Source organism: Arachis hypogaea, chromosome 10 (assembly GCF_003086295.3).
Source record: "Arachis hypogaea cultivar Tifrunner chromosome 10, arahy.Tifrunner.gnm2.J5K5, whole genome shotgun sequence".
In the NCBI taxonomy this organism is placed as follows: Eukaryota; Viridiplantae; Streptophyta; class Magnoliopsida; order Fabales; family Fabaceae; genus Arachis; species Arachis hypogaea.
In genome coordinates, this window is record NC_092045.1 from 2743413 (window position 1) to 2770287 (window position 26875).

At 29.4% G+C, this 26875-nt stretch overlaps 2 protein-coding genes across 6 annotated transcripts; both read left to right on the forward strand.

The window, feature by feature from the left end:
* The first annotated feature begins 8482 nt into the window (after positions 1-8482).
* Positions 8483-11212, forward strand: LOC112714622 (alcohol dehydrogenase 1). The gene is made up of 5 exons (XM_029289543.2): positions 8483-8812; positions 10175-10270; positions 10367-10528; positions 10649-10753; positions 10860-11212. Exons 2-4 carry the CDS (start codon positions 10187-10189, stop codon positions 10709-10711), a joined length of 309 nt encoding a protein of 102 aa, XP_029145376.1. The 5' UTR covers positions 8483-8812; positions 10175-10186; the 3' UTR covers positions 10712-10753; positions 10860-11212.
* On the forward strand, positions 10867-26406 carry LOC112714621 (protein NLP9). Of its 5 annotated transcripts, XM_029289539.2 has the most exons (9): positions 10867-10976; positions 14371-14494; positions 14593-15407; positions 21728-22807; positions 23496-23540; positions 23687-24385; positions 24450-24573; positions 24738-25007; positions 25089-26406. In XM_029289539.2, exons 4-9 carry the CDS (start codon positions 21866-21868, stop codon positions 25643-25645), a joined length of 2637 nt encoding a protein of 878 aa, XP_029145372.1. In that variant the 5' UTR covers positions 10867-10976; positions 14371-14494; positions 14593-15407; positions 21728-21865; the 3' UTR covers positions 25646-26406. The 5 variants fall into 5 exon arrangements, with proteins under 5 accessions (XP_029145372.1, XP_072060529.1, XP_025622036.1 ...); XM_072204428.1 differs by lacking the exon at positions 10867-10976 and having other exon boundaries at positions 14341-15407; positions 21745-22034; positions 22136-22807; XM_072204429.1 differs by lacking the exons at positions 10867-10976; positions 14371-14494 and having other exon boundaries at positions 15217-15407; positions 21728-22034; positions 22136-22807.
* The last annotated feature ends 469 nt before the right edge of the window (positions 26407-26875 follow it).

A 26875-nucleotide genomic window follows, 5' to 3' on the forward strand; every position in this document is an offset into this window, starting at 1 on the left:
CCTGTCATCAAAGGATTAATCGAACTTTTTCTTGGAATGCATACTTGGCGAAACGAGCTATTTCTATGGGTGACATTGTGGCAACCACTTCTTCTCGAAGACCAGCAGGTTTCCCGCTATCCATAGCTCCAAACCAGGTGTGCCGCTCTATTCTTGTCTTCGTTTCTGTGTTCTTCTTAGAAATTATTCCACCATTTCCAAATTTTCTCAGAAGCGTCTCTCACTGGAAGTTCAGCTACGTTTCCCACTAGAAATTCAGCTGATCTTCATGCACCAACAATTGATTCAGGACATGAGACCAACAAGTGAGTAACTGATTCTTCCGATTGATTATATTTGGGATACATTGAATTTTTTGATTGAGTTTTTTTGCTAGAACCGCGATTTTATTATGCATGATTTTTCGTAGAAAATTTTTATTCTTAAGCTCTAAATAAATAAATAAATAATTTAATGTTCTTAAATTGTTTTATTTTTTTTAAAGATAGGTTATTTATTCAATTAATGCAATTGAATATAAATGATCCAAACGAGAACAAAAACAAGATCAAAATGAAAATTTTTACAAGACGATATTTTTTAATAGTTACAAAACACGAGTTTATCCATCATCAAAATACAGATACTAATCAAACTTTTTCTTCAAATGCATTCATGGCGAAACGAGCTAATTTCCATGGGTGACAGTCAAACGAGCTACTTCCATAGGTGCAGCTTCTTCTTGAAGACTAGTAAGTTCTGAATTTTCCATAGTTCCAAATCAGGTGTGCTGTTATATTCTTCTTTTTCGTCGGCTCTTCGAAGTTCTTCGCAGAGATTATCCCATGAGTAATTGATTATTTTGATTGATTATATTTGGGTACATCGAGTTAACACTGAAAATTTTCCATAGAAATTTTTTATTTTTTAGCTGACATCTCAGTTACCAAATTAAAGAGTACAAAGGCATTTGTCTATACTGTTCTGGTAATTGCTCTAATGGGAGATAGAAGAGCTGATAAGCCAAAGAATATGCCGAAAAGATTGAGTACTGCGAGTTCTACTCTCTTGACCTGGTAAGTATGTCTTATTCGTCTAAGATAGAGTTATCTAAAGAATTGCTTGTATCAAATTGTGATTAAAAAGTTGAATTGTTTGGGCGTTTTCACTATCTGTCTGCTATAATTAAGACTGAAACCTAGATAAGTTGTTGATTTGGGCTTTGCTACAATAATTTTTGATGGGGTTAAATTGTTTGAGCCAAAAGTCTTGTATGTTTTGACTTGACTTAATTATCTTCTTACCTTCTAGCAAACTCCTCCAATTTTGTGAGGAATTTATTCCAATGTCAGTTTTAGAAACGTAGAATTTGGCATACTTCAAAGCAAGAGAGTGCAACTTAGTTTACAATCTCTAGTCCTGTTTTTTTAAGAGTGTCAAATTAAACACTTTTAAATCAAAGTTCAATTCACCTTGAACTTTTGGTTTGCTGATTATCTCTCAAATAACCTAGTGCATTCTTCTTCCATTCTCTTTTAACCCCACAAAAACTGTAGGACAACTCTATGAATTTCATCGAAGTCTAGTAAAACTTAAAACAACTAAGAGTATAAATAGAGACAACCAGAGTTTAAATTGTTTCGTAGTTGAAGGTTATTTGACTAGTAACTGGGGAGAGATAAAGCACTTTAGAGGTAATGTTACAAGAACTAACATGACTGGAGAGGTCATACTCTAAAAATTGGAAGATACAATTCAGTTATTGTTAGAAAAAGATGGTGCCATAGCCAAATAAGTTACTATGATAGTTAATTACAAAAATATTGTTAAATGAATTGAAGGAAAAAATAACATTAGTGGGTAATTATGATTCTTGAGAAACAAAACAAAGAATTTATCCACATTTTTCAACATATGAAAGTGGTATACAAGGAGGACAAATGGTTTCTGACCATGGGAGCAGATTGCTTTAAATAAAGCTAATAGGTGGACAACTATGGAGTTAATGAATCAAATGATATATGCATTCACAGTAAAAGATAAAGATGCTTAATAATATAATAAGGTGTTTATGTAATATATACATGTATGTGGTTGGTGAGTCATGAAATTGTGATAGTTTGTAACGTTAGGTGGATAGGTGTTACTAAAAAATTGAAAAATATATTCAATGTGCTGAGTTGGATTCGATATCCATGTGATCTAAATTTTTTTTTTATGACATTATCAAAGGGGATTATTAGATTCATAAGAAACTCTTTTATAATTCTTCATCTTGAGTCGAGACTTTTAAGACTGATCTATAAAAAAGAGACATTTAGGGCAACTTTTTTAACTAGAACTTCCTTTCCATTATTGAAGAGCGGTGATATTTTTGAATGTTGCAGCTTCTTAATCACTTTTTTGTCTTTGATATATCCAAATGTAACCTTTTGGACCTCTGGACCACTGACAGAAATCCAAAATGTTTGTCTTGACTTCTAACATTATTGATTTGTAAAATTTCAGCTAACCTTTCTATAATTTTTATAGGAGTGTTATTGTTGAAAAATACATAAAATTTATCTAAATTTACCACTTAACAACTAATTTTACTGTAGCTTTGTAGTATGTTCAACATATTGAAGCATTTTGTCTCCTTACTTTATAAAATAAAATTGAGTCATTTGTAAAAAATAAGTGACTTACCTTCGAACGTCTAAGATTCAATCTCATTCGAGTAATCTTTTGTATTTTTTTTAGTGTAAAAGATTTATAAATAACTAATCATATATTATTATATTAGTAAAAATAATTAGTTTTCAAAATCATTATTTAAAAAGTCATATATATACATGAATTTAATTAATTTGTAATTATACAAAAAAGTTTATATTAAAATTAACTCACATATATATAAAAAGATAACAACAACAACAACAAAACCTTGTCCCACTAGGTGGGGTCGGCTACATGAATCAAACGACGCCATTGTGCTCTATCATGTATCATGTCTACAGAGAGACTGTTTGTTTGACCACCTCATGGATGATCTTTTTAGGTATTTTTCCGCCTTTCACCTCTTGTCCATCTTCTATCTCATCCACTCTCTTGGCACCGAATTTGATGGTCCCAAAACGTTTGGATCATTAAGTGGTCCCATATCAGAATATGTTTTTTAAGTTTTTCAATAACTATTAAATAGTCCGTTTCTAATTTTAATTATAAATTAACCCCATATATTTTATTTAATTATAAAAAATATTTTTTAATTTATAAATTATTATTTTGTCATTCATTTATTATGTTTATTAATAATTAAAAACAAAAAATATAACGAATTAAATCTTCCGTTGATCGTAATAATTTTTTGTCAATTCCAATCAATTAAAAGTTTATCTTTAATTCATTATATCGGTAGAGCATTTTGATCTATTATATATATATGAAATTTAGGATAATTTAAATATTTTATCGTCCTTTTCATATTTCATTAGAGATTGTAATTTAGGTAGAGTTATTACATAAATACTTTTGATTGAAATACTCCTTCCTTCAACGAAAAATAATTTATCAATTAAGTATCAGTGGGTGATTCTAAATGAAAAGATACATATGCAGGCGGAAGTTTTGTTTGCATTGATAGTCTCAAGCTTGCGCTATGTTCCAAACTTAAAGCCACATCCAATACCCCTGCTACAACCTTTTCTTTTCCATATTCTCATCTAATTGGGACACTGCCCGAGTGTTGAAACAGGGAGATAAATTTCTTCAACCGGTTTGTCTCGCTGTCGAGTAATATCTCTTTTGGGGGGTGTTTGTGAGTTGAGTTTTAGCAGCTAAAGGAAGTGAATGGAAAGGTTTGACGATTAAATAGACTCTCAATTACTCTTAAAATTCTTTCTCATCCCTTCCTTTCCCTTCTAAAATCTCAATTCGGATTCACACCCTTTGCGAATAACACAGCTTAGAGAAAACAGTGAATATATATTAATCCCATGTTCAATTGATTCAATTATGGAACTGAAATTATTGTTTTGTGAATCTAATTGATTAATTTTTTAAAAAACACGATTTTATAATTTTATACATATAAAACGGATCGAAGATAAAATTTAATTTATTAGAATTGCCAAAAAGATTATTACGACTAATGGAAGATCTAATTTATTATTATTTTTTGTTTTGATTATTAATAAACATGATAAATAAATAATAAAATAATAATTTATAAAATAAAAAATAAATTTTTTAATTAAATAAAATATATGGAATTAATTTATAATTAAAATTAAAAAAGAACTATTTAACAGTTATTAAAAAAACTTAAAAAATATATTTTATTATGGGACCATTTAATGGTCCAAACTTTTTAGAACAATCGAATCCGATGCCCACTCTCTTGATTGGGTGTTTTATCGGTCTTCTTCTCACATGTCCAATTATCCAAACCACATAAGACGCAATTCAACCATTTTTTTACAATTGGTGCTATTCCAACTCTTTCTCTTATATCTTCGTTCCTTAAAAATATAAATATTATTGAATTTTTGCAAAGATCAAAATTGACAAATATAATATTTACTTAAATTGATAATAATAATAATAATAATAATAATAATAATAATAATAATAATAAATTGCAGTTTTATATGAATAAATATTTTATTTGATCACCTACTAATTTAAAAACTTAGCTATACAAGAATATACATAAAATATATAATAATTAAAGAAAATATCTAGCAAAAATTGAATAAAATAAGAGAAAGAAGACAAGAATGTAAATCTTCTCCTTATTGGGCCATTTTTCAAGATTACAACCTTACCACAAACACAATACTTACGTAGCCCAAAGATTGATTTTTAGTTTTTTGAAATCAATTATAAAATGAGGGAAAGAAAATAAATGAGAAATGAAAAATGAGTTCTTGATTATTCTTTTTTTTTTTTAAAAATACCTATGTTCTAGCAAAATTTAATTATCTATAAATCTCTCTGAGATTAATAAGTTTTTCTATTAAGGTATATAAGTTGTCACATTTTTAATAGAAAAACTTATGAATCTCACATTTTTAATAATTAGAAATTTATAAATAATTAAGTTTGGTTAGAACATAGTTATTTTCCAAAAAAAAAGGACTCATTTTTCTTTTATTTTCTTTCTCTCATTTTATAATAGATTTTAAAATGAACTTTATGTTAAACTAACTTTATGTTTATAACTTTGTGTTTATAATATGAATTCATGTTAATATTATGAACTTTATGTTTATAACATGAACTTTTATGTTATAGACATAAACTTTTATATAAAGGCCAAATAATTCAGTGTAGTTTCTATTTAATTTGACTCTTGACTTATAATTAGTTTTTTTAATTAAAATGAAATTATTCTTAAATTATAATATTATACACTTATATTATCTTAAAATATTGGATAAAAATAAATTTTTTATCTTTAATATTAATTAATTATTTTTTAATTAATAAATAATTAGTCATTTTTTTTATCCAATTTTATCATATTAACCATGATTTTAACTTTGACGCCACCACCTCCTAATGCCAGTCTCATTACTGTCATCATTGGCTTAACACTGAATCATAAACCTCTACAATTTGTTGCAGATTATAATTAAACCGCTACAAATTATAGCTATTTATGCTATATACGTGTTCATATGTATTCCGCAATGGGTAGAGACATTGCACTCGTATGCAAAGAAAAAATTCAATTGTTGGAACTTGTATATTAGATCATCAAATAATTTAATAATGTAAATCATACTTAAAAAAAAGAAAAGAAAAGGGAACTACAACTTCGAAGAGTTCCAGTTGAAGCTAGAGACTGAAGTTTGAGGCTGTCAAGAGTTTACGATGACAAAGTCTTTTTATTTTTAGTAACTCTTACGTCCTAGGCTTACCTTAGCTTAACTCGGCTTACACCAGCTTTTTGTCTCTCTTCTGGTTTCTCTTCCTTTATATAGAAGCAATCTTTCTTACATCGTCTTCTCAATCCTCAGTCTCATTCCCTTTATGTCTCCTTACAACGTACTAAAATAGATAGACAGATTCCTTTTATGTCTCCTTACAACGTACTAAAATAGGCAGACAGAGAGTTAAATTGTTATTTATTCACAGTTTTCTGATGTGTTTTGAGAATTTTCTTAAGTAGTTATTTTTTCGTATGTTCTAGGTTTTTCTTTTGGCTCTCTTTGTGGGGTTGGTGAATTCTGAATTTTGATTGTAATGTTTGAAGCTTTTCTGAGTTTAAATGTGGGACTTTGCATTGATACTTCACATCAAGTGCAACTCAGCAGTTGCGCCATTCTGAGCGCATTTGGTTCTTTATGTGCTGTACTAGTTTTGGTACATTTGCCATTGTTATTTGAAACTTGGGGCCAAATATTAAGGTTTTTCTTGTTTTTACCATTTTTAAGAACTTGTATTTAGCTTGAGCGCTGTTTTTCAATTAAGTTGCTACTGTTGTGATTTTGAAGCATTTTCTGTCCAAAATTTGATTTTGAAGCAGTTTCTGTACAAAATTTATCTTTAATGCAGTTGAACTTGTGCCAATTTTGAGGATTGAAATTATTTTGGGAATTTGTCAATAGTTTTGGATGGTGATTTTTGAACTTTGTTCAACCGTTGGACTGTGGATTTTGAATATAGGATATTTTGAGTGACTGATATGTACTTCCAATAAGACTTTTGATTGTTTAAAAAAAAATGGAAAATAGTTAATGAATATTGATTTTGATGGCTTTGAAAAAATGATTTTGAGAGAAACGATGGGTTTTGTAATAGTGAGATTGGTTGAAGTTGAGTTAGCATGGTAAATTTTAGAGAGCAATTTGTATCAAGTCAACAAAGTGTTCCGTAAATTTTCAAATTGTATATAATTCAATTTAAAATCCAATTTGCTTTATTGAAAAACTTTTTCGTATAAATTTTCTTGGCTTAAAATTTATGTATGTCTCTGATTGTCTGTACCTGAGACTAAGTTTTAATTTGGTCCAAAAAGTTTGAAATGTTATGTTTTAGTCATATTTTAATAAATTTTTTTTTTTCAAAAACGGATTCTAATACCAAAAAATTAGATATGACTTAACAATAAAATTGTTAACTATATCAATCATTCCATTAACTATGTGTTAAATTTAATTGAATCCGTTTAAAACCTTTTAAAACAACATAGAAGTTTAAATGTAAAAGCATACACGTTAAATTATTTTATTAATAAAAAATTAGACTTTTCAAAATAGAGAGAAAAAATATTATTTTTAAATAGCAAATATAAAAATTAATTATTTTATTTGTATAACAAACTTAACAGTTAACACCTAATTAAATGTAAAAGCATACACGTTAAATTATTTTAAATTTCAGATAACGAATGTTAAAATTAATTATTAATAAAAAATTAGACTTTTCATATGAAAATAATAACTAAAAATCTTATTATTTGATTTTTTATCTACAGATACCTTGGTCTACTTAGCGAGAGACTTTTGTTGACCTAAGACTTTTTTTTATAAAAGTAGTTTGATTTTATAAATCTTTTATATTATGCATAATCTGTACTATCAGAACAAAATGTACCGTAATTTTAAAAAATTTATATTCCTATAATGTTATCACGAGTAAAAATACTAGTTGATATATAAGCAAAAATATTTGCATGTTTTAACTTTCAAGTAATCTTTAAAATAAATTCAAATTCCATTTAGATGATTTATTTGATCAAATCAAACTTTATAATTTAATTATCAAAATAATAATTAAATAATAATTTAAAATATATTAAAATACTTGTTAGTATATCAACTTATAAATTTTAAACACTAAACGAATAGTAAACAAATCAAACTAAATTTGCCAATTAAAATTACTATTTAACAAAAATTCTCAAAGACATGATAACATGAAGTAATTATCATATAATAGTTGGATGCCAAAAAAATTTTAGTATTATTTTTTTATTAATAAATATTCTATTATTAACAAATGTTAATAATTATAACCATAAATAATGATCATATTGTGAGTCAATTTAATAATCATATTTATATGTATTTTAATTTAATAAATAAGATACATTAAATTTTTTTAATGAAAATTATTATTATTATTAATAATCTATCTAAATTATTAATATTTTTTAATAAATTTTAAAATGTTTATTTTTCACCTTATTATCCATATCATAATGATAAAATACATATGAAATAATTACATAAATTGTTAAAATGTGTTTAATAGCTAATATAGATATATATTCACAATATATAATTATATATATAAAAATATATAAAAAATACGTATGTATTTAGCATATTTTGTTTTTTTCATCTAACACATTTTAGATTCATTAAGAAGGTTAGTTTTATCCTTTAAATTTCACTACGTGATAAATTTGTCTAAGGCTACTTGTTAGTACAAAGGAATATCATATTCCGCTATTTCGAGTGGCATAGGAGATAATTTTCCTATATTATATTCCCGCGTCCCTGCACGTTTCACTCATTTCCCCAAAATTTAACCCCAAACCTTCAGAAAATAAGAGTCTAGAGTGACTCTTCTTCTCCTCCAACGCCTGAGAGTAGTCACGGTCATGGAGAAAACGCAGAGAGCAGAGCTTCTTCTTCTCCGACTCCTGAGAAAACCCGCCGTCCTCCGCCTTAGAGCAGAGCTGCTTCTTCTTCTTGTGATTTGTGAATCTGCATGTAAGTCCCCCGCGTTTGTACACAATGCTTCTTCTTCTTCTTCCACAGACTCCTCGTTGCAACGTCTTTGCCGGTCGCCGTCGCTGTGAGCCCTTCGCCATTGCACGTCGCCATCGAAGCTTCTTGTAAGTTCCTCTCTGTCTCTCCCTGATTATTATATTTATTTTTGCAATTTTTGTATCTACTATTTTCATCATGAAATTCTGACTTGCTGTTAGATCTTCTTATTAGTATTAGTTTTTTTTTCTATCCTGAGGTTAGATCTTCATCCTTGTTACTACTCTTCTCTACTTTCTGCTATTCATTAGTAAGATCTTGATTTCTACCTCAATTTGATTCTGGTGCTGATTTTTGGTTTCTATGCATGAGCTTTTAAGATTGGTTATTTCTCTGTTGATTGCTTTGCTTGCTGAAAAAATCAGAGATTGTGGATTTTTTTTTCTTGTAATTTTCACTACTTCGATTTTTCTGAATTAGCTCAATTTTACTGAGGATAAAAGAATGAGCATAGGAAATGGTAGCTGAAATTGTGTTTTTTTTAGCTGCATAATGTTGTGCTTTTGATTGATTTGTGTATAATTGAGTTAGAGGCTTGTGTGTGTTATGCATGAGCAATCATTTTGGTGTTCCAATGATTTTTCCCCCGATATCAATGGAATCTGTGTTGGTGGCACTTTTGCAGGCGCTTTTTTTTTTCGTTTTCACTTGCTTGGAGCACTTTTATCTTTCCCCTTTGTTCTGAGATTTGAAGAAATCTCTGATTTTGAATTACAATGGTGTTTATTTTTGTGTTGATATGCTGATAGAAAAACAACGATAAAAGGGCAGTCAAGTCAAATTGATTATATCTGTATACATTGTAGTAATGTTAAGGGCGAATGCTAGCTTTTGTTTTCTACAAACATTTATTTTTCTTTGAATATGAATGAGTTAAAAGATTAACTGATGCATGTTGACATTTTATAATATTCAGTAGAATATGTGATGGATCTGGATGAAAAGTTGCAGAAGTGTTCCAATATGAATGTCAAAGGGTAAGGACATTGGTTGAAATTGTCATTTCTCTGCGCATACATAATTACAAATCGTTTAACTCATCCTGCTCTTCGCATTCTTCCCTAATTGAAGCACACCTCTGGATTGAGTGTTGACAAAAATGTATGCTCTGTTAACTTAAATTGAATAATGCTGAAGTAGGCACAAACCTTAGGTATAATATAATTTGATTGTTGTTCACTTGTTGAAACGATTCAAACACTTTTTTTCCTTTAAAAAATTATGAGTAAATTGTATTTGCTCTGCGAACTAGTGCAAGTCAACTTGCAAGCCTGATTTGAATGGTGTTTTCGTATGAACATTGAACACTCATCTGAATTTATGTCATTATTTTGTAATGGTTTGTGACCTTACATATGAACTATAACATGTATTGGAATTTCACATTGCTTTTACTTGTACTTAATTGAATCCATTAATTTTCAATTCAGGTGATTGCTAAAATGACCAATGGTGGTGTAGATCGGAGTGTTGAGTGTACCGGAAGCCTTAGTGCTATGATCTCTGCATTCGAATGCGTCCATGATGTAAACTTCCTCAATCCTACTTACCATCAAACTCTTCTACTTAGGAGGGGACTTCTTCCAGTTGTGAATTTAAACTTTTCTGTGTAAATTTTGTAGGGATGGGGTGTTGCTGTGCTTGTTGGTGTGCCAAACAAAGATGATGCGTTCAAAACACATCCAATCAATCTCTTGAATGAGAAGACTCTAAAGGGTACTTTCTTTGGTAACTATAAGCCACCTTCTGATCTCCCATCAGTGGTGGAAATGTACATGAACAAGGTTAGTTGACTTCATAATTAATCTATATAATGTTCACCATATTAATTTCAGATATATGGAATTTGTTTTTATCTTCTGATTTACCATGTAAACATTTTCTGATTAAAATAATGTGTACAGGAACTTGAACTGGAGAAGTTTATCACACATGAAGTGCCATTCTCAGAAATCAACAAGGCCTAAATAGAACACTTTATATTGAGATTGCCATATCACTTGAAGTTTGTAAGTGCAATAATCTAATATCTTCTCTTCTGCTTTTTGATGTGATATATAAAGGACAATGCTATAGAAATTAAATCCATAACTTTCTCACCTTGGCTTGTTACAGACATGCCCGAAAGTGGGAAAAAACGATGAGGTAAAAGTACGAAGCATATTTGGCCTGGAATGGTGTGAGCCATTAGTGACATTTGCACTATCCTGTGGAAGATGGTCTTCACCTGCGGTATGGTCTTTTTTTTTTTTCTCGCTTTAGCTACTATTTAGCATATAATAGATTGGATTGGAATGACAATTTATGAATTATGAAGTATGAACAAATCATATATTCCTGCACTGTGTTAGAGAATTCAGAAAGCGTAAGTTAAAGAGCATTGTGACATTGCTATACAAGGATTAACACATTGCACAAAATAGGACGGTGATTATTAAAAGGAAATAGAGTGACAGATATTTATCATTATTCTTTCTTAAATCAAGTTAGGATGAAAGTTTATTTATTTATTTTTATATTTAAAAATTTATTTGTCTTGTTATCTAATATTTTGTATATATTTTATTTCTATATTTAAAAGTTTATTTGCATTGTTTACTATTTTTTAAATAGAAAAAATAATTAAAAAAATATAGTTATTAAAATCGACGGTATCGTTGTCGCTTTTTAAATTTAAAATAGACCAATTAAATCGACGGTCATTGTGTCGATTTTATATAATAATATCCACAGCAATGTTGTCGATTTTATTAACCAAGTAAAATTCACAAACTTATTATAGACAAAAATATTGTCGATTTTATTGAAACAAATATCAACAAAAAAGTTGTCGATTTTATATAATAATATCGACGGCAACTTTGTCGATTTTAGTAAGAAGGTAAAATTCTCAAACTCATGTTATAGACGGAAGTATTGTCGCTTTTATTAAATTATTATCGACGGCTAGGCAAGCCGTCGATTTTATTAGAATTTTAAAAAATTGACAAGCTTAATAGCAACTACCATCGCCATCCATTTTGCCGTCCATTTTTAATATTATCGACGGCCTAGCCATCGATTTCTCCGTCGATTTGAACGATGTTTCTTGTAGTATCTCCTATTTGAATTGGTCTTAATTGATCTCTTATTACTTCTTCTAAGATACGTATTACTAAGAGATAAGGATGATAGAATTTGAAATTCAAAATTTATTATTTTTGGATTACCAATTTAGTATTCCATTCAAAATACTTTTTCTTATAAAAGAAATAGATTCTAAAATAAATATTTATATGAGTTATAAATAAAAATTTTTATTTAATAGAATTATTTTTATTTAAAGATTCTATTAAAATTAAATAAAAATGATTCTAAAATTTTATTTCTTTGATTTTATTAAAAAATATAACTATTTAAAACTATTTTAGTTAATATTATATACAAATTCTATATTCTATTAGAGAATAGAATCTAACTAATTCAAAGTATTCCAGTTTGTATTTTTTTATAATTTTTTTTTTAAATTTCTTGTAGAAATTGATTGCACCTAAAAATCTTTTCTATTCCAAAGAGTTTTTGGGATTTTTTTAATCTCGAAGTGCATTTATTTGGAACTGTCATGCATCTAATACAGTGATAGTGATTGTGCTGATGAATAAGCTTTCAATGTTGTCCAAAAACCTTTCCTTTTACAAAGAGTTTTTTGGATTTTTTTATTTCGATATGCGTTTCTTTGGAACTGCTGCCATGCATCTAATATAGTGATAGTAATTGCGCTGTCCAAAAACCTTTCCTTTTACAAAGAGTTTTTTGGATTTTTTATATGCATTTCGTGCGTTTCTTTGGAACTGCCATGCATCTAATATAGTTTATTTTTTTAGATCTCGAGATGCGTTTCTTTAGAATTACCATGCATCTAATACAGTGATAGTGATTGTGATTGCGCTGATGAATAAGTTTTCAATGTCCAAAAATCTTTCCTTTTTTACAAAGAATTTTTTGGATTTTTTTTATTTTGAGATGCGTTTTTTTTGGAACTGCCATGCATCTAATATTGCGATAGGATTGCGCTGTCCAAAAACCTTTCCTTTTACATAGAGTTTTTTGGATTTTTTGGATTTTTATATTTCGATAGGTGTTTCTTTAGAATTGTCATACATCTAATACAGTGATAGTGATTGTGCTGTCCAAAAACCTTTCATTTTACAAATAATTTTTTGAAATTTTTTTATATGCATTTCGTGCGTTTCTTTGATTATAAGTAAAATTTTTTATTTAATATAATTATTTTTATTTAAAGATTTTATTAAAATTAAATAAAAATAATTTTAAAAATTCTGTTTCTTTGGAATTTTTTTTATCTCGAGGTGCGTTTCTTTAGAACTACCATCGAGGTGCGTTTCTTTGGAACTACCATGTATCTAATATAGTGACAATGATTACGTTGATGATTAAGCTTTGAATGCTTATCCAAAAATCTTTCCTTTTTTCAAGAATTTTTTAGATATTTTTTTGTATCTCGAAGTGCGTTTCTTTAGAACTGTCATGCATTTAATATAGTTTATTTATTTTTGGATCTCCTTAACAAAGAGAAATTTTATCATTCAACTAATTCTTATTTTTAAATTGTATTTGATATGTAATATATCAATTTTTTTGTGTTTTAATTTTATATAGATTACTCTATGCTTTTAATGTTAATATGATTTTTTAAATATTATTTTTCATATTTTCTTATTCTTTAATTTTATATAAATTTCTATATCCTTTCAAAGTTAATAAATTCTTTTTAATAGGTATAAATTGAGTTAAATTCTAATTTATTCTCACATTTTATATTTACTTTTTGTTATATCACTATATAAATCAACATTCACTTTATATAATTTTTTTTAATCCCTCCTCACATAATATCATATCTCTTTTTTTTTCTACCACTTTTGTTAAATATACGTAGTAAGTGACTATGTAATTGTATTTATTAGAAAGAAAGTGATTTATTAGAAAGAAAGTGAAGAAGAAAATGATAGTGACTCAATCAACCATGAAAAAGAAGACTTGACTTAAATTACTTTTTAATCCTTTTGATTTTAATTGAATTACTTTTAACTATTTTATTTCTACTTCTCATGTGCCTTATTATTATAGTTTGGGATTTTTTTTTCATTTTCTTTCTCACTCTCATGACATTTATTTTTCTTTAGTTTACTCTATAATTTCATATTCTCTTCTTCTCTACTTTTATATAGGATATTATATGTCTTCAATATTAATATTATTTCTCTTTATTAGCTATAAATATAATTCATCCTCTTTTATACTCATTCTTTCTTATAGTTATTATATAGTGTTACAATTTAGGATTCTTCTTCATTTTTCTTTTCACTCTTATGTCATTTATTTTTTTTAGGTTACTCTGTTTTTTATAGTCTCTTACTATTTATTTTTATATAAGATACCATATGGTTTTAATAATGTTAATATTATTTCTCTTTAATAGGTATAAATTGAGTAATAAAATATCATTTATCTTCTTCTTTCATACTTACTACATATATCTTTTATATAGATCAACATTTATTTGATACCTCTTCTTTATCTTCTCTTTCACATAATATCATGCCACTTATTTTTGTCATCAAAGGATTAATCGAACTTTTTCTTGGAATGCATACTTGGCAAAACGAGCTATTTCTATGGGTGACATTGTGACAACCACTTCTTCTCGAAGACCAGCAGGTTTCCCGCTATCCATAGCTCCAAACCAGGTGTGCCGCTCTATTCTTGTCTTCATTTCTGTGTTCTTCTTAGAAATTATTCCACCATTTCCAAATTTTCTCAGAAGCGTCTCTCACTGGAAGTTCAGCTACGTTTCCCACTAGAAATTCAGCTGATCTTCGTGCACCAACAATTGATTCAGGACATGAGACCAACAAGTGAGTAACTGATTCTTCCGATTGATTATATTTGGGATACATTGAATTTTTTGATTGAGTTTTTTTGCTAGAACCGCGATCTTATTATGCATGATTTTTCATAGAAAATTTTTATTCTTAAGTTCTAAATAAATAAATAATTTAATGTTCTTAAATTGTTTTATTTTTTTAAAGATAGGTTATTTATTCAATTAATTCAATTGAATATAAATGATCCAAACGAGAACAAAAGCAAGATCAAAATGAAAATTTTTACAAGACGATATTTTTTAATAATTACAAAACACGAGTTTATCCATCATCAAAATACAGATACTAATCAAACTTTTTCTTCAAATGCATTCATGGCAAAACGAGCTAATTTCCATGGGTGACAGTCAAACGAGCTACTTCCATAGGTGCAGCTTCTTCTTGAAGACTAGTAAGTTCTGAATTTTCCATAGTTCCAAATCAGGTGTGCTGTTATATCCTTCTTTTTCGTCGGCTCTTCGAAGTTCTTCGCAGAGATTATCCCATGAGTAATTGATTATTTTGATTGATTATATTTGGGTACATCGAGTTAACACTGAAAATTTCCCATAGAAATTTTTTATTTTTTAGCTGACATCTCAGTTACCAAATTAAAGAGTACAAAGGCATTTGTCTATACTGTTCTGGTAATTGCTCTAATGGGAGATAGAAGAGCTGATAAGCCAATGAATATGCCGAAAAGATTGAGTACTGCGAGTTCTACTCTCTTGACCTGGTAAGTATGTCTTATTCGTCTAAGATAGAGTTATCTAAAAAATTGCTTGTACCAAATTGTGATTAAAAAGTTGAATTGTTTGGGCGTTTTCACTATCTGTCTGCTATAATTAAGACTGAAACCTAGATAAGTTGTTGATTTGGGCTTGCGACAATAATTTTTGATGGGGTTAAATTGTTTGAGCCAAAAGTCTTGTATGTTTTGACTTAACTTGATTGTCTTCTTACCTTCTAGCAAACTCCTCCAATTTTGTGAGGAATTTATTCCAATGTCAGTTTTAGAAACGTAGAATTTGGCATACTTCAAAGCAAGAGAGTGCAACTTAGTTTACAATCTCTAGTCCTGTTTTTTTAAGAGTGTCAAATTAAACACTTTTAAATCAAAGTTCAATTCACCTTGAACTTTTGGTTTGCTGATTATCTCTCAAATAACCTAGTGCATTCTTCTTCCATTCTCTTTTAACCCCACAAAAACTGTAGGACAACTCTATGAATTTCATCGAAGTCTAGTAAAACTTAAAACAACTAAGAGTATAAATAGAGACAACCAGAGTTTAAATTGTTTCGTAGTTGAAGGTTATTTGACTAGTAACTGGGGAGAGATAAAGCACTTTAGGGGTAATGTTACAAGAACAAACATGACTGGAGAGGTCATACTCTAAAAATTGGAAGATACAATTCAATTATTGTTAGAAAAAGATGGTGCCATAGCCAAATAAGTTACTATGATAGTTAATTACAAAAATATTGTTAAATGAATTGAAGGAAAAAATAACATTAGCTGGTAATTATGATTCTTAAGAAACGAAACAAAGAATTTATCCACATTTTTCAACATATGAAAGTGGTATACAAGGAGGACAAATGGTTTCCGACCATGGGAGCAGATTGCTTTAAATAAAGCTAATAGGTGGACAACTATGGAGTTCATGAATCAAATGATATATGCATTCACAATAAAAGATAAAGATGCTTAGTAAAATAATAAGGTGTTTATGTAATATATACATGTATGTGGTTGGTGAGTCATGAAATTGTGATAGTTTGTAACGTTAGGTGGATAGGTGTTACTAAAAAATTGGAAAATATATTCAGTGTGCTGAGTTGGATTCAATATCCATGTGATCTAAATTTTTTTTTATGGCATTATCAAAGGGGATTATTAGATTCATAAGAAACTCTTTTATAATTCTTCATCTTGAGTCGAGACTTTTAAGACTGATCTATAAAAAAGAGACATTTAGGGCAACTTCTTTAACTAGAACTTCCTTTCCATTATTGAAGAGTGGTGATATTTTTGAATGTTGCAGCTTCTTAATCACTTTTTTGTCTTTGATATATAGAAATGTAACCTTTTGGACCTCTGGACCACTGACAGAAATCCAAAATGTTTGTCTTGACTTCTAACATTATTGATTTGTAAAATTTCAGCCAACCTTTCTATAATTTTTATAGGAGTGTTATTGTTGAAAAATACATAAAATTTATCTAAATTTACCACTTAACAACTAATTTCACGGTAGCTTTGTAGTATGTTCAACATATTGAAGCATTTTGTCTCCTTACTTTATAAAATAAAATTGAGTCATTTGTAAAAAATAAGTGACTTACCTTCGAACGTCTAAGATTCAATCTCATTCGAGTAATATTTTGTATTTTTTTTAGTATAAAAGATTTATAAATAACTAATCATATATTATTGTGTTAGTAAAAATAATTAATTTTCACAATCATTATTTAAAAAGTCATATATATACATGAATTTAATTAATTTGTAATTATACAAAAAAGTTTATATTAAAATTAACTCACATATATATAAAAAGATAACAACAACAACAACAAAACCTTATCCTACTAGGTGGGGTCGGCTACATGAATCAAACGGCGTTGCTCCAGGGGCGAAGCTAGGTGGTGGGAAATGGGGGCGATGGCCCCCATAATTTTAATTTTTTACATGTAAATTATATGTAAATTTTAGTATAGCTCCCCCTTAAAATTTTATTTTAGTCTTAGTTTATTGGATAAATATTTTTGGCCCCCCTCTAATATTTTATCTAGCTCCGCTCCTGCGCTGCTCTATCATGTATGATGTCTACAGAGAGACTGTTTATATGTAGATCACGTTTGACCAACTCATGGATGATCTTTTTAAGTATTTCTTAAGTTTTTCAATAACTGTTAAATAGTCCGTTTCTAATTTTAATTATAAATTAACTCCATATATTTTATTTAATTATAAAAAATATTTTTTAATTTATAAATTATTATTTTGTCATTCATTTATTATGTTTATCAATAATCAAAAATAAAAATTATAACGAATTAGATCTTCCATTGATCGTAATAATTTTTTGCCAATTCCAATCAATTAAAAGTTTATCTTTAATCCATTGCATCAGTAGAGCATTTTGATCTATTATATATATGAAATTTAGGATAATTTGAATATTTTATCGTCCTTTTCATATTTCATTAGAGATTGTAATTTAGGTAGAGTTATTACTTAAATACTTTTGATTGAAATACTCCTTCCTTCAACGAAAAATAATTTATCAATTAAGTATCAGTGGGTGATTCTAAATGAAAAGATACATATGCAGGCGGAAGTTTTGTTTGCATTGATAGTCTCAAGCTTGCGCTATGTTCCAAACTTAAAGCCACATCCAATACCCCTGCTACAACCTTTTCTTTTCCATATTCTCATCTAATTGGGACACTGCCCGAGTGTTGAAACAGGGAGATAAATTTCTTCAACCGGTTTGTCTCGCTGTCGAGTAATATCTCTTTTGGGGGGTGTTTGTGAGTTGAGTTTTAGCAGCTAAAGGAAGTGAATGGAAAGGTTTGACGATTAAATAGACTCTCAATTACTCTTCAAATTCTTTCTCATCCCTTCCTTTCCCTTCTAAAATCTCAATTCGGATTCACACCCTTTGCGAATAACACAGCTTAGAGAAAACAGTGAATATATATTAATCCCATGTTCAATTGATTGAATTATGGGAGCCGAAACTATTGTTTTGTGAATCTAATTGATTAATTTTTTAAAAAACACGATTTTATAATTTTATACATATAAAACGGATCGAAGATAAAATTTAATTTATTAGAATTGTCAAAAAGATTATTACGATTAATGGAAGATCTAATTTATTATTATTTTTGGTTTTGATTATTAATAAATATGATAGATGAATAATAAAATAATAATTTATAAAATAAAAAATAAATTTTATAATTAAATAAAATATATGGAATTAATTTATAATTAAAATTAAAAAAGAACTATTTAACAGTTATTAAAAAAACTTAAAAAATATGTTTTATTATGGGACCATTTAATGGTCCAAACTTTCTAGGACAATCAAATCCGATGCCCACTCTCTTGATTGGGTGTTCTGTCGATCTTCTTCTCACATGTCCAATTGTCCAAACCACATAAGACGCAATTCAACCCTCTTTTTTTACAATGGGTGCTATTCCAACTCTTTCCCTTATATCTTCGTTCCTTACAAATATAAATATTATTGAGTTTTTGCAAAGATCAAAATTGACAAATATAATATTTACTTAAATTGATAATAATAATAATAATAATAATAATAATAATAATAATAATAATAATAATAATAATAATAATAATAATAAAAATAAATTGCAGTTTTATATGAATAAATATTTTATTTGATCACCTACTAATTTAAAAACTTAGCTATACAAGAATATACATAAAATATATAATAATTAAAGAAAATATCTAGCAAAAATTGAATAAAATAAGAGAAAGAAGACAAGAATGTAAATCTTCTCCTTACTGGGCCATTTTCCAAGATTACAACCTTACCACAAACACAATACTTACGTAGCCCAAAGATTGATTTTTAGTTTTTTGAAATCAATTATAAAATGAGGGAAAGAAAATAAATGAGAAATGAAAAATGAGTTCTTGATTTTTTTTTTTAAGATACCTATGTTCTAGCAAAACTTAATTATCTATAAATCTCTGAGATTCATAAGTTTTTCTATTAAGGTATATAAGTTGTCACATTTTTAATAGAAAAACTTATGAATCTCACATATTTAATAATTAGAGATTTATAAATAATTAAGTTTGGTTAGAACATAGTTATTTTCCAAAAAAAAAGGACTCATTTTTCTTTTATTTTCTTTCTCTCATTTTATAATAGATTTATAAAATGAACTTTATGTTTATAACTTTGTGTTTATAATATGAATTCATGTTAATATTATGAACTTTATGTTTATAACATGAACTTTTATGTTATAAACATAAACTTTTATATAAAGGCCAAATAATTCAGTGTAGTTTCTATTTAATTTGACTCTTAACTTATAATTGGTTTTTTTAATTAAAATGAATTTATTCTTAAATTATAATATTATACACTTATATTATCTTAAAATATTGGATAAAAATAAATTTTTTATCTTTAATATTAATTAATTATTTTTTTAATTAAAAATAATTAGTCATTTTTTTATCCAATTTTATCATATTAACCATGATTTTAACTTTGACGCCACCACCTCCCAATGCCAGTCTCATTACTGTCATCATTGGCTTAACACTGGATCATAAACCTCTACAATTTGTTGCAGATTATAATTAAACCGCTACAAATTATAGCTATTTATGCTATATACGTGTTCATATGTATTCCGTAATGGGTAGAGACATTGCACTCGTATGCAAAGAAAAAATTCAATTGTTGGAACTTGTATATTAGATCATCAAATAATTTAATAATGTAAATTATACTTAAAAAAAAGAAAAGAAAAGGGAACTACAACTTCGAAGAGTTCTAGCTGAAGCTAGAGACTGAAGTTTGAGGCTGTCAAGAGTTTACAATGACAAAGTCTTTCTATTTTTAGTAACTCTTACGTCGTAGGCTTACCTTAGCTTAACTCGGCTTACACCAGCTTTTTGTCTCTGTTCTGGTTCCTCTTCCTTTATATAGAAGCAATCTTTCTTACATCTCTTCTCAATCCTCAGTCTCATTCCCTTTATGCTCCTTACAACGTACTAAAATAGATAGACAGATTCCTTTTATGTCTCCTTACAACGTACTAAAATAGACAGACAGAGAGGTAGATTGTTATTTATTCACAGTTTTCTGATGTGTTTTGAGAATTTTCTTAAGTAGTTATTTTTTCTTTTGTCTCTCTTTGTGGGGTTGGTGATTCTGGATTTTAATCGTAATGTTTGAAGCTTTTCTGAGTTTAAATGTGGGACTTTGCATTGATACTTCACATCAAGTGCAACTCAGCAGTTGCGCCATTCTGAGCGCATTTGGTTCTTTATGTGTTGTACTAGTTTTGGTACATTTGCCATGGTTATTTGGAACTTGGGGCCAAATATTCAGGTTTTTCTTGTTTTTACCATTTTTAAGAACTTGTATTTAGCTTGAGCGCTGTTTTTCAATTAAGTTGCTGCTGTTGTGATTTTGAAGCAGTTTCTGTCCAAAATTTGATTTTGAAGCAGTTTCTGTACAAAATTTATCTTTAAATCAGTTGAACTTGTGCCAATTTTGAGGATTGAAATTATTTTGGGAATTTGTCAATAGTTTTGGATGGTGATTTTTGAGCTTTGTTCAACAGTTGGACTGTGGATTTTGAATATAGGATATTTTGAGTGACTGATATGTACTTCCAATAAGACTTTTGATAGTTTAAAAAAAAATGGAAAATAGTTAATGAATATTGATTTTGATGGCTTTGAAAAAATGATTTTGAGAGAAACGATGGGTTTTGTAATAGTGAGATTGGTTGAAGTTGAGTTAGCATGGTAAATTTTAGAGAGCAATTTGTATCAAGTCAACAAAGTGTTCCATAAATTTTCAAATTGTATATAATTCAATTTAAAATCCAATTTGCTTTATTGAAAAACTTTTTCGTATAAATTTTCTTGGGTTAAAATTTATGTATGTCTGATACTCTGATTGTCTGTACCTGAGACTAAGTTCTAATTTGGTCCTTAAAGTTTGAAATGTTATGTTTTAGTCATATTTTAATAAATTTTTTTTTTCAAAAACGGATTCTAATACCAAAAAATAGATATGACTTAACAATAAAATTGTTAACCATATCAATCATTCCATTAACTATGTGTTAAATTTAATTGAATCCGTTTAAAACCTTTTAAAACAACATAGAAGTTTAAAAGGTTAAAAACTAAATTAAAATATAACCCAAAAGTTGGGGACCAAAATAGCAGTTTACCCAATTTTTTCTATTTGTCTAGAGAATATTTGTAGTTTAAGTTTTGATTTAATTTCCTACTCTTTACTGATGACTTGGCAGAAGTGTTAACTTTTCAGGCTTGTCGGACGCTGGTAATCTGGGAAGGAATTTCAAGTGGAAACTTGCCAACAAAGTTTCCAACAAAAGAACTCTAACACAGGCTGAATTTTGATTTGAAGTTTGTTTTCTAACATAATCATGGAAGATAAGTTTTTCTCTGAGGGAGAGGGAATTGGGTATTGGACACCTCCTGGCGCTCAATTCGATGGACCAAGCATGATAGACAACGGAATAAAAAATCTTGTATCAGAGGAGATGCTTGACAACCTCCCTGATCTCATGAACTTCGATAACCTTGCTGGTTGGGGTAATATTCCATCTGTGACTGATCATAATTTAGATAATGGAATTTCATCACTTGCCTCTATGCCGTATTCTCCACCTGATGCATTCAGTTTAGTGGAACAGGACAATGATCCATACTTTATGACAAAAGATTGTGGAAATTATAATGCTATTGAAACCTCCTTGGGTTTCGATGAGAAGGCTGTGTTACAGCAATTGGAGACCCAACTTGGGTTGTCAGAAGATGCAAATGATATGAATAACATAAATGAATCACTTCAAGAATTGAGTGCTGCTGACATGGGAAATTGCTTGGTGCCTAGACCATTTGCTTGGTCGCTTAATGAGAGAATGCTGAGGGCTATGGACTTGTTTAAGGAATTAGTTGGTGATGGAATATTGACACAAGTTTGGGCACCAATGAGGCATGGTAATGACTTCATCTTAAGCACAAGTGAGCAACCCTATTTGCTAGATCACATGCTAGCTGGATATCGAGACGTGTCGAGGGAATTTACCTTTTCTGCTGAAGATAAACCAGGGTCTTTTCCAGGGCTTCCCGGACGTGTGTTTATCTCCCAAATTCCTGAATGGACCTCCAATGTTGGGTACTACAATAAAAGTGAGTTCCTGAGGGTGGAGCATGCAATTCATCACGAGGTTCGTGGATCAATTGCGGTTCCCATAATTGATACGCTCGCTGAACCACCTTGTTGTGCTGTACTAGAACTTGTCACTACAAAGGAAAAGCCTGATTTTGACAAAGAACTAGAAATTGTTAGCAGTGCACTCCAGGTTAGTTTCTCTTTTACCCCCATTTGCTTGTTTCACTTAATATTATATAATGTTTGGGAAACATGTTAAATGTGTTTTTTGTTTGATGTTTCATATTCTTTTCACATTGTCATTAGAGACTTGGATGTTTTACTCCAAGGTTGTCATGTAGAAATTTCTGCCCTGGCTATTGTTATAGTAAGAAGCTTTAATTATATTGCAAGTCACTATATATAGTTTGATGCAATTTTCAATTAGGTTTTTATAGTTGAAAAGTTTTTAATTATATTGAATAAAATTGAGTAACCAAGTCTTTTAAAAAAGCATAGTGGCAAAAAAAAAAAAAATTGGACAGAACAACTTATTCAATTCAACCAAAAGTTTGGTAGCCATTTTTTTTCCTAATCAACATTTCAAATCTAAATGTATTGATTTTATTGTCTCCTTGATTCTTCATATAATGTTTGATACTGCATACTTCTGTTGGAGAAAAAGTGTTTTGCTTTGTTTTATATCTTATGCATTCAATATGATGTTGTAACCATAGTTGAGGAGCAGTTAGGCAAGTAGAAAAAATTCTCTGCATATGAAATTAGTCCTACTTTGCCATAAGTGAAACTATAGAAATCATATGCAGTAATCTTTTGAATGCTATACTCATACATGCACATCTATTTATAGTGGGAAATCTTTTGATTTGTTTTTGCAGCTTGTTAATTTAAGGACTACTACGCCTCCAAGAATTATGTCCCAGGTACTCTGTAAAGAACATGCTTCCCCCAACCGCCCCAACAACAATAAATAGAAGACAAGGGGCAAAAACAAAGTTGAACTTTCAGAATGATGTGTTTTTATCTGGATTTAAAAACTTCTTACTCAGATTGATTATTTTCTGTGCAGTGTCTATCAAATAACAAAAGAGCAGCTTTAACAGAGATAATTGATGTGTTGCGAGCTTTGTGTCATGCGTATAGTTTGCCACTGGCATTGACATGGATCCCCTGTTGTTATACTGAGGGAGTAGGAGATGAAGCTTCAAGAATACGGATTAAAGATGGCGGTAGAATTCCTGGTGAAAAAACTGTACTATGCATTGAAGAATCAGCTTGCTATATAAATGATATTGTGGTAGGAGGATTTGTTCATGCATGTGTTGAACATTATCTCGAGGAAGGGCAAGGTGTAGCTGGGAAAGCTCTTCAATCAAATCGACCATTCTTCTATTCCGATGTGAAGGCCTATAATATTAGTGCATATCCCCTTGTTCACCATGCGCGAAAATATAAGTTGAATGCTGCCGTTGCAGTCAGGCTAAGGAGTATTCATACCAATGATGATGATTACATAATAGAATTCTTTCTACCTGTCAATATGAATGGAAGTGAAGAACAGCAACTTTTATTAAACAATCTATCAGATACTATGCAGAGAATGTGTCAGAGTTTGAGGACAGTTTCGGATGCTGAATTATACGGGATAGAAGGTTCGCAAGTGCAGTTTTCAAAGGAAGAAGGCTCTCATATGGCACCGGATGGTGACCATGATTCGGTCCAGCCTATGTCATTGACAAACAATGAAACTGAAGCTGCTCATAACCAGGTATATCTTAACAGTTGCTTCATTTGAGAAATCATTTATTATAATTTATGATTCAACTTTGTAGGCAATGGATGGATCAAGAAAGCAGATTGAGAAAAAGAAAAGTCCAGCGGAGAAGAATATTAGCTTGAGTGTTCTCCAGCAATATTTCTCCGGTAGTCTTAAAGATGCGGCTAAAAGCCTTGGTGGTAAGACTACTACAGCTTTGTTCCTGCAGATTTCTTTTAACTTATTCAATCAGCATATTACTTTGGGTTAGATGCTAGATTCTGGTTCTAAAAATATATAGATGATAAATATTTATGAAAAACATCAAGATGATTATTATTGACAAGTGATTCTTCTTTAACAGTTTGCCCAACAACCCTGAAAAAGATATGCAGGCAACACGGAATTTCAAGATGGCCATCGCGCAAGATCAATAAAGTTAATCGTTCGTTAAAAAAAATACAAACCGTGCTTGACTCAGTCAAGGGTGTGGAAGGAGGACTGAAGTTTGATCCTTACAAGGGGGGATTTATGTCGGGAGGATCAAGCAACCAAGAAATTAATGCACATAAAAGTTCTCTCTTCCGGAAGAAATCTTCTGTAAAATATCCTGATCCTGCAGCTGGTAGCAAAGGTGAGAATTTAGCTTCTGCATTCAGACATGCTTATATGTAATTCCAAGGGTGAGTTGTGAAGCTTTTTTCTGTTGATGTAGATTCAAAGCCAATAGCCATGGATGATGGTGGATTACGGCAGGAACCCTTTCCGGTTTCTATTTTGGAAAGTTCTTGGTGTGATATAGCATATCACAGTCCAAACACCCTGGTTGCCGATGAGATGGCTGACAAGCTCGGCGAGCATCACAATCCCACTACTTCAAGCATGTCAGACTCGTCGAATGGCTCTGGCTCAATTTTGCGTGGCTCTCGGAAATTTGAGAATCGGAAACATTTGAAAGCCAAATCACCTTGTGTTGATAATGGATCAAAACTTGTTGTCAAAGCTGCCTACGGAGAAGATATGATCCGTTTCAAGTTTGATCCTGCAGCTGGCTGTCTCCAGCTCTATGAAGAAGTTGCAACAAGATTCAAATTACAAATCGGATCTTTCCAGCTCAAGTATCTCGACGATGACGAGGAATGGGTGAGGATGGTAAATGACTCAGATTTGAAAGAATGCATGGAAATATTGGATGATCATGGCACCCGTGCTGTGAAATTTCTTGTTCTCGACATCCCTAGTGGTTTGAGCAGCCGTGGCAGTAACACTTGATGAATTCAATGAACCACAAGAAATCTTTGATCCAAATAACCCTAATGACACATTCAAGATACTTTATAGAAATGTCTTCATCCGACTTGTGTGGCTAAAAAGCAATACTATTGAGATATTGTTGACGGACGGACGAATTCTATCCAGCAACTGAATTCTTCTATCAACATATTTCATTAACATTACCTTTTAAGCACACAGTCGGATGAAAACGTTTGTATGAAGTTTTTTGGATGTAGCATTGAGATTATTTGGATAAAAAAATTTTTGTAGTTTAATCTTCGTAGAAAAAAGAACCTTAAAGTATGATCATGTTTTTTTAAAGCGTCTATTTTCAGAAAGTAGGATAATAGTCACAAATAAGTACTAAAATGTTAAATATATAGTTCTATGCATGACAGATACAGCTTATAGCGTCATATAGCTGCATAGATCTATAAACTTCATCCGTCATATATAGAACTATGTATTTAACATTCTTGTGATTACTTGTAACTATTATCCTACCTTCTGAAAATAGATGCTTTGAAGAAGCATGATCATGCTTCAAAGTTCTTTTCTCTATGAGAATTAAATAACTTATAGAGTTTTCTAGTTAAAAAATTACAGTCAACAGTGAGATAAATAACTCTAGGTTGAATTTTATAGTTAAATAGTTATAGTCAACAGTGAAATAAATAACTCTAGGATGTTTTTATCCCAGTTTTTGTATAAAATCATCAATAATTTAGAATAAATATTATAAATAATTTTTTATATAATTTTATTATTTTTATTTTCATAAGATAATCTAATTAATAATAAAAATTAATACTGTTTCTAGTGTATTGTCTGTGAAATTATGCATTGGCTAAAATGAAAGAAAAAACGTTTATTATTTATTTTTTTAATAACATAATAATATTATATTAATAAAATATTATTAAATTTTAAGTGATTCCAATATATCTTACCTGTATATAACCATATACTATATATTATAGGAAGATGTTCACATATGTCACTCTATTTGCTTGGAATATGGTATTTTAATTTCTACAACTATTGAGATATATATTAAATAATATATGTGGTCAAGATTTAATGAATAAAAATATTGTGCATATCAATCACAAAAGGTATACAAAAAGCCTGCAACGGATTTTTTTTTTTCCAGTTTGGAATGGATGAAAATGTCTAACTTACCCAACTTGGACCGTTTCATTGTAATATACAATGACTCCTTCTCTC

What these genes read in the sequence shown, in the direction of transcription:
- LOC112714621 (XM_029289539.2), top strand. Translation starts at nt 21,866, where the DNA reads ATGGAAGATAAGTTTTTCTCTGAGGGAGAGGGAATTGGGTATTGGACA. An exon ending in CTGAAGCTGCTCATAACCAG is followed by an intron (nt 24,386 to 24,449) that starts GTATATCTTAAC and finishes TCAACTTTGTAG; the next exon opens with GCAATGGATGGATCAAGAAA. An exon ending in TGCGGCTAAAAGCCTTGGTG is followed by an intron (nt 24,574 to 24,737) that starts GTAAGACTACTA and finishes CTTCTTTAACAG; the next exon opens with TTTGCCCAACAACCCTGAAA.
- LOC112714622 (XM_029289543.2), top strand. Translation starts at nt 10,187, where the DNA reads ATGACCAATGGTGGTGTAGATCGGAGTGTTGAGTGTACCGGAAGCCTT. An exon ending in CATTCGAATGCGTCCATGAT is followed by an intron (nt 10,271 to 10,366) that starts GTAAACTTCCTC and finishes TAAATTTTGTAG; the next exon opens with GGATGGGGTGTTGCTGTGCT. An exon ending in TGGAAATGTACATGAACAAG is followed by an intron (nt 10,529 to 10,648) that starts GTTAGTTGACTT and finishes TAATGTGTACAG; the next exon opens with GAACTTGAACTGGAGAAGTT.